The sequence below is a fragment of the Suricata suricatta genome, chromosome 5 (genome assembly GCF_006229205.1).
Source record: "Suricata suricatta isolate VVHF042 chromosome 5, meerkat_22Aug2017_6uvM2_HiC, whole genome shotgun sequence".
Taxonomy (NCBI): domain Eukaryota; kingdom Metazoa; phylum Chordata; class Mammalia; order Carnivora; family Herpestidae; genus Suricata; species Suricata suricatta.
This window is the reverse complement of record NC_043704.1, coordinates 65063236-65069806: the sequence shown is the minus strand read 5'-3', so window position 1 is coordinate 65069806 and position 6571 is coordinate 65063236. Positions and strand designations below refer to the sequence as shown.

At 44.5% G+C, this 6571-nt stretch overlaps 1 protein-coding gene across 1 annotated transcript in view; it reads right to left on the bottom strand.

The window, feature by feature from the left end:
• Positions 1-1702: 1702 nt before the first annotated feature.
• Positions 1703-6571, bottom strand: part of UPK1B (uroplakin 1B) — a 28094-nt gene continuing 23225 nt past the window's right edge. The window contains exons 7-8 of the mRNA XM_029940705.1: positions 6191-6274; positions 1703-2610 (exon numbers count right to left, since the gene is read on the bottom strand). Of these exons, the coding sequence (XP_029796565.1) occupies positions 2560-2610; positions 6191-6274 (135 nt within the window). The 3' untranslated portion in view covers positions 1703-2559. The remainder of the gene's footprint in view (positions 2611-6190; positions 6275-6571) is intronic.

The following is a 6571-nucleotide window of genomic DNA, read 5'->3' as shown; positions in this document are numbered from 1 at the left end:
CAGTTACAGAGTGGGCCCAGGACCTTCAGGCAGGGCGTGACTAGCCTTCTAGGCCTGCCCTTAGAAATGTTAAGGGTGTTAGCTGGCCTTCCTGATTGGGTGTTACAAGGGTGGTCCCTCCTGCCTTGGGCAACATGTGCCCTTCTATTGTCTAGTGATTCTGAGAAACTGACACCTAGGCCTCGAAGGTCAGAGTCAGTTTGATTCAGACCTGTGTCCTTACACCAGAAGCCAGAAGGAAGTGGGGAAGGCTGGGCTGTTAGGGAAGGTGGAGAAGGGTGGAGGCCTGAACTAGGCTGAGTGGAAACTGCCCTGAGGTTAAACTGAAGACCCCTGGGGCAGAAGGCACAGTCCTGAGTGGCTAGACTCTCTGCAGAGAAGTCCCCAGGCCTGGGTTTTTCTCACCTGAAGGGTATGACCTACTTGAGTTTTAGTGGCCTGGACATCGTGGTATCTGAGTTCAGGGCCTTATTTGGTTTTTGGAGGAACAAAGTCTGTCCACATTTACAGTGGAATTTGTACCTTCTCTGAAGATGAGGCTGAGGCTCCTGGTAGAAGGCTAGTAGGAGAGGTGACGTGGAGCACTTATTAACTGAAGGCCTGTTCTCTTTCTAGTTAATCCTTGGTAGAGAAGGCAGGAGGTAAGGTTTAGAGAGCAGCAGTTGGGCCATGTTGGCCCACAATAGCTTTCCTATTCCCACTGCTGCCTTGGATTTTTACCAACCAGAAATCCTTTTCAGTTATCAATGAAAAATTTACCGAGAAGATTCAGGGAGTGGGAACTAGTTGTCACTCATCTCTTAGTATGTATGAATTAGTCTGTACAAAGCTTTCCCTTAACCATTCTCTCACAAAGAGAATGGAATTTTGTAGGTAGATTTTTGGAGCATGAAGCCCTAGAGGGGAAGTCAGGAGTGGGCTTGGGGCAGAATTCGCTCGGTCAGCAGACAGGAGGAGGGCACTGGGAAACCTGGTTAGCAGTGGAAGAAAAAGGCATCAGAACACATGAGAGAGGCATTTCCAAGCTTTGCTCAGAGTGAGCTCCTTCTCTCTCTCTCTTCTAAAAGACCATGGCGAGAAGCTTGACCAAGGGCAGGTGTCATTTATTCTGACCTCCCAAGCATTCTCCTGGAGATAGAAGGTGAGGCCGGGGAGGGCAAGCTGGTGGGGCATCAAGACATGGGCCTTTGGCCCCCTATCCTGGGAATTAAGGATCAGGCTGGTGCCCCAGTTTTACCAGAAGGCGCACAGCAGAGGCACTCCTCTCTGGTCCCTCCCTATCCCAGGGCTCAGTGTAACTCACCAGAACCTGGCCAGGACATGGGCTCAGGGCACTCTGTGAGTCATCTGTCAGTAGGACTGTGAAGGAAACCTACATTTCCTTCATAGGGGACACAGTTCAGCAGTTGGAAGTTTGATATTCATCCTTCGCTGGAAGAAAAGGATTGAAGAGCTGGAACTCCATCGCCACTATTGAGCTAAATGCAGCAGGAGTGAAAAGTAAAAGTAAATTTAGAAGTTCCAACCACTTAACTGTACAGCTGGGTTCAGGGTATCCAGTGGGAAACCTAATCCTATTACATTTTCCATCTCCTAAACTTCATTCCCATGAGCCTTTTAAAAGGCTCTTCTGTTGAAGTACTCATTTTGTTAGACTTGTATGTGACCAATTATGCCACCAGTCAAAACAAAACAATGCAAACATATTTAAAAGCCCTCTTTATTTATAGGATTAGACCAACAAATATTGAATTATAAGAATTTCCTTCAGGATCATAAATAGAAACAGTTCAGAAGACAAATATTCCGACAGTAACAAAAATCGCCATAAATCATGTATCTAATAGGCATCTTGCTTCTCTTTTGTTTGAAAGGTGTTTCAAAAGTTGAGATTGGTAAGTATGTGACAAGCCCCTTCTTTGTCCCCAAAAGTCCACATTCTTTTCATGGGAGAACTGAGCTTGATACACAGCATATCACTCTCCCGTGTCTGAGAGGAAGTTTTAACCACTATTAACTCAAGGTTGGACATTGTCCCAGAGAACAAAAGCATCACACGTTGGCATTACGGGAATCCCACGCGTCTGTGTAGATAAGAGCCAAGGATCTCTCAGCAACTTTTCCTTAGTTTTCCCACCTGGGCAAAACTGAGATGAATGAAAGCCTTTGGAAGTCTCTTTTAGAAAGCTGTGAGAAATACATGCAAATTTGCTGTCCAAATACAGACTTGGGCTTGCTGTGATCACACAGGTTCCCATAGATGTCTTTATGCCCCTGAACTGAAAATAAACAGGGGTGAAAGTAGTTACCAACTTTCTAAAGTCCCCTTTTCCTATCATCTATAAAAATGTCACAGAACCCTAGACAAAGAAAATACTAGTGAGAATTTTGAGAGGCTGAGAGCCCAGAGGAACACCACACCAACTGATTTGGTAATTTGAATTAAGAATGCACACAGCCCCTTGAGGCTCAGCTGTGGATATATACTAGGAGAGTGAGCTTGCAGCACGAGGTCCAGAGTCGCTGGAGGAAGGTTGGTATAGTGGTGATCCTTCGTTCTTAATACTCGATTCTGCTCCAGTAGAACATGGTACCCAGGAGAACCCAAAACTAGAATAGAAAGGGAAAAGATAAATAAGGAATTGTTTTAGAAACACTTCATACTTGGGAAAAAAGGATGTTAGGTTCACTCAGGCTTAGGTGATGCTGAATTTTTAAGAGTAAACCTCATGGGGCCGGGGTGCCTGGGTGGCAACCAACTCTTGATTTTGGTTCAGGTCACCGTCTCATGGTTCATGAGATTGAACCCTGCATGGGGCAGCTCTGCGTTGGGCAGCATGGAGTCTGCTAGGAATTCTCTATCTTCCTCTCTGCCCCTTTCCTGCTTGCGTTCTCTCTCTCTCTCTCTCTCTCTCTCTCTCTCTCTAAGTAGATAAGTAAATAAACTTTAAAAACAAGCACAACACCTCATGGGGCAGAGGTAACTGTCCTGCCACTCAGAAACAGCTTCCCATTCCCCACCTCCCTACCCCAAACTACACCCAAACTGGGATTGCTCCTCTCACTTCTGTGCTAAACTAGCCCTCTGAGGAAATCATTTCTTCTTCCCATCAGGGCTAATGACCCTCCAGTGGTTTCCTATTTCTCATAAGTACTATTTGGAGGTACAATTTTCTTACTTTCTGCTATTGAACCTCTCCTCCCACAGGACTCCCTCTTTCCCCAAAAATGCTTGTGCCCTGCAATGGCTGCCCCTGCAGAATGCCACAGAACCCAAGGCAAGAGTTGGAATATCTGGATCCTATTACAGTTCTTCTACTCCCTACATCTGGAAAGTAAAGATAATCCCATCTTCTTCACCTACCTCATGAAATACTATTACCACTCTCAGGCACTGTCCTCAGGGCTTCCAGAACCCAGTGAAGAGACTGAGAAGGTAAGGAACTTAACCAAGGAGGCTGGCTACCTATCTAGCTACTTTTCTGGGGATTTAATGTAAAAGCATTGGACATTGACACCTTGTCCATAGCAGGGTTTCCTTCCCTTCCCTCTTTTGAATTTCATTCAGGGGGCCTTCCTAGATTCAGAGGTCATTTGATGCTTGTGGAAATGTCAAGGGTCCTAACTGGTCTGGAGTTTTAAGATCCTTGAGAGCCTTTAAACATTATCCCAAAGTTCCTGCTAGCAGGGCATGAATAGGAACTTCATTGTTACAATTTTTCATTCATTCAACAAATTATCAAGCACATGCTATGTGCTCTCCTAGGCACTGGGGATACAGAAGGCAGCTGGTCCCCAGGATTTTGGCAGAGACAAATACATTGTGGTGGAGTGACCGTGACATGACAGGGGTGTACGGAGTGTTGTGGGAGTTCCTGAGGGTGGGTGAGGGACCACCGAGAACTTCTCGAAAGAAATGATTTCCCCTTCCTGCCTGCCTCACTCAGCTTCTCACCCCAAACCCAGCATTTCCTAAAGTGCGGTACAGAAACACCCAAGGGACCTTTGTGGGTGTCCATGAGGTCAAGACTGTTTGCATAATAATGTTAAGACATTTTTTTGCCCTTTTTACTGTCTGCACATTTGCACTGATGATGCAAAGCAGTGGAAAGTAAAACTGCGGGTGTCTTAGCAGAATTCAAGGTAGAGGTACTAAACTGTGTTAGTAGTCAGTGCATTCTTCACTGCTGTGTACTTGTAGTTAAAAAAAAAAGGCAGAGAGATTTAGAGTTTTAGGGGCACCTGAGTGGCTCAGTTGGTCTGACTTCGGCTCAGGTCAAGATCTCATGGTTTGTGAGTTCGAGCCCCATGTCAGGCTCTGTGGTGCCAGCTTGGAGCCTGGAGCCTGCTTCCAACTCTGTTTCCCGATCTCTCTGCCCCTCCCCCACTCACAATTTCTGTCTCAAAAATAAACATTAAAAAATTTTCTTAAAAGAGTTTTAGAGTTTTAGAATTTTAAGATGGTTTTTGATGAAGCAGTAAGAATTACTAATTTTATTAGGTGTTCACCTTTGAATATATGTCTTTTTAATATTCTTGGAACAGAAAGAAAGTATGCATAAAGAAGTTTGTTGCATACTGAAATCTGATAGTTGTCTGAAGGAAAAGCACTTGTGTGACTGAGTTGTATACTAAACCAGCCATTTTGTCATGCAACATGACTTTTACTGAAAAAATGACTAATAGACAAGCTATAGGTATTCAGATTGGATGTTTGGCAGACATTTTCTCAAAATTTTACGAAGCACTTCTGTCACTTTGAGGAAAACAACTGACAACATTTGTTGCCAGTGATAAATTTGGGCTCTGAAGCAAAAATCAGGAAACTTGTTTCTGTCACGATGGGCCCATAGCATCCCCATGCTTAAGGTCCTTTCCAGTATGGCAATAGCAATGAATGTGATTTCTTGGTGTTGCCTAAAGAATTCAGCCCACATTTGGAAGATCAGCGTAACACAGTAAACCAATATTTCCCCAAATAACCGATGCATGATGTTAATGGAACCATGAATGGGTAAACGATTTCTGCAAATTTCAAGACAAATTGATGTATTTTGCCATAACAGAGTCTGAAAAGTTTGTTGACATAGTTTTAGAATTCACATTGCAACTAACCTTTAAGAAACTACTGGTTGTCAAACTTTTTGTAATATCAAAGGCTGTCAAAAGATTCCTGGTTTTTACAACTGCCTATCAGTGTGAGGACGGATCTCCTTCAAATCCTCCAGCCTAAGCAGCATGTGCAACAGAGGAAGTGAGGGGCGCATATGAGAACCCAGCTGTCTTCTATCAAAACCAGACACTGAGGATACTTTTCAAAATGCCACTTTTCCCATGGTTTTTGTTTTGGAAATTAGGCACTTTTTTTTTTCACAAAAATATATTGTTAATGGTAACGTAATCAGTTTATTATTGTTACTTTAAATGAATTAATAAGTATTTTTTAATATTCTGTGCTAATTTCCAATAGGGTAAGTATAAATAGAGAGAGCCTCATAATAAAAGCTGGTTGGAGTCCTCAGTAACTTTTGAGAGTGTGAAGGGATTCTGAAACCAGTTTAGAATTGCTTCCCAAATGCAATGAATTGCTTCTTAATCCTGACAGCAAATTAGAATCATCTGGGAAAAAATTAATTTTTTTTTAATGCCTGGGTCCTGCCCCTGGACCCACTGGATCTGAATCTCAGAGGTTGGGCCTCAGTCATATTTTCTTTTCCCCGAACTCTCCCAGGAAGTTTTAATGGGCAGCCAGGGCTGAGAAGCACTACCCCACCCTCGCATTGTATGAACATCAGATAAAATAGGCGAGGTGAGAGTAGACAGGCAGCTCTCTTAGGAAGGACCCACGCAGATGGGTGCCGCACCTGGCAGGAGCCATCTAGGGAGGGGACAGTGCTTGGTATCTAACTATAATGAATTAATGAGCTCTGGAGAGCCGGAAGTGCAGGCAAGTGCAGGCAAGTGCTTTCCCTTTAGCCAGAAGTAGGATCCGGCTAGCAGGGCCCATCCCTTCCCCGATAGGGGATATAAACGCCCTACTTCCAGGGGAATCCACTACCCTTGGTCTGGTGCCAGCAGCTTCCTGACTAGCCCTCGGTTCCAAGGCTTTGTTTCCAGACTGTGTAGTGTGGCTAGATTAACCAGGGGCAATCCCAAGTCCTCTCCTTATCTGGTGCAGGGAAATACTCACAGTCCAGCAGAGAATGGCAAATCCAAACCAGGCAACCCCCCAAGCATGTCGGTTCATGGGTCCAGAGATGAGTTCATAGCAGCCCTGGCGGAGCAGGCGATCCCACGTGGGTGTGAGAGGAACCAGAGAGAAACATGTAAGATGGGGGAAAGCCGATGTCTGTTTGTATCAGTACTCTTCCAAAGTCTACTTTAACATAACCAGGCTATTTCCGCATCCCTGTGGACATCCAGGTATTAACAGGGCTCTGCTGAGGGGATAGAAATAATCCTGTTCAACAGCTACTCTACGTCACATTATTTTTTTGGGGTTTTGGGTCTTTATCACTCGGTGTAATGAAGGTGCTGCTATTTTAGGCTGACATTTTTCGTCCTGAATATG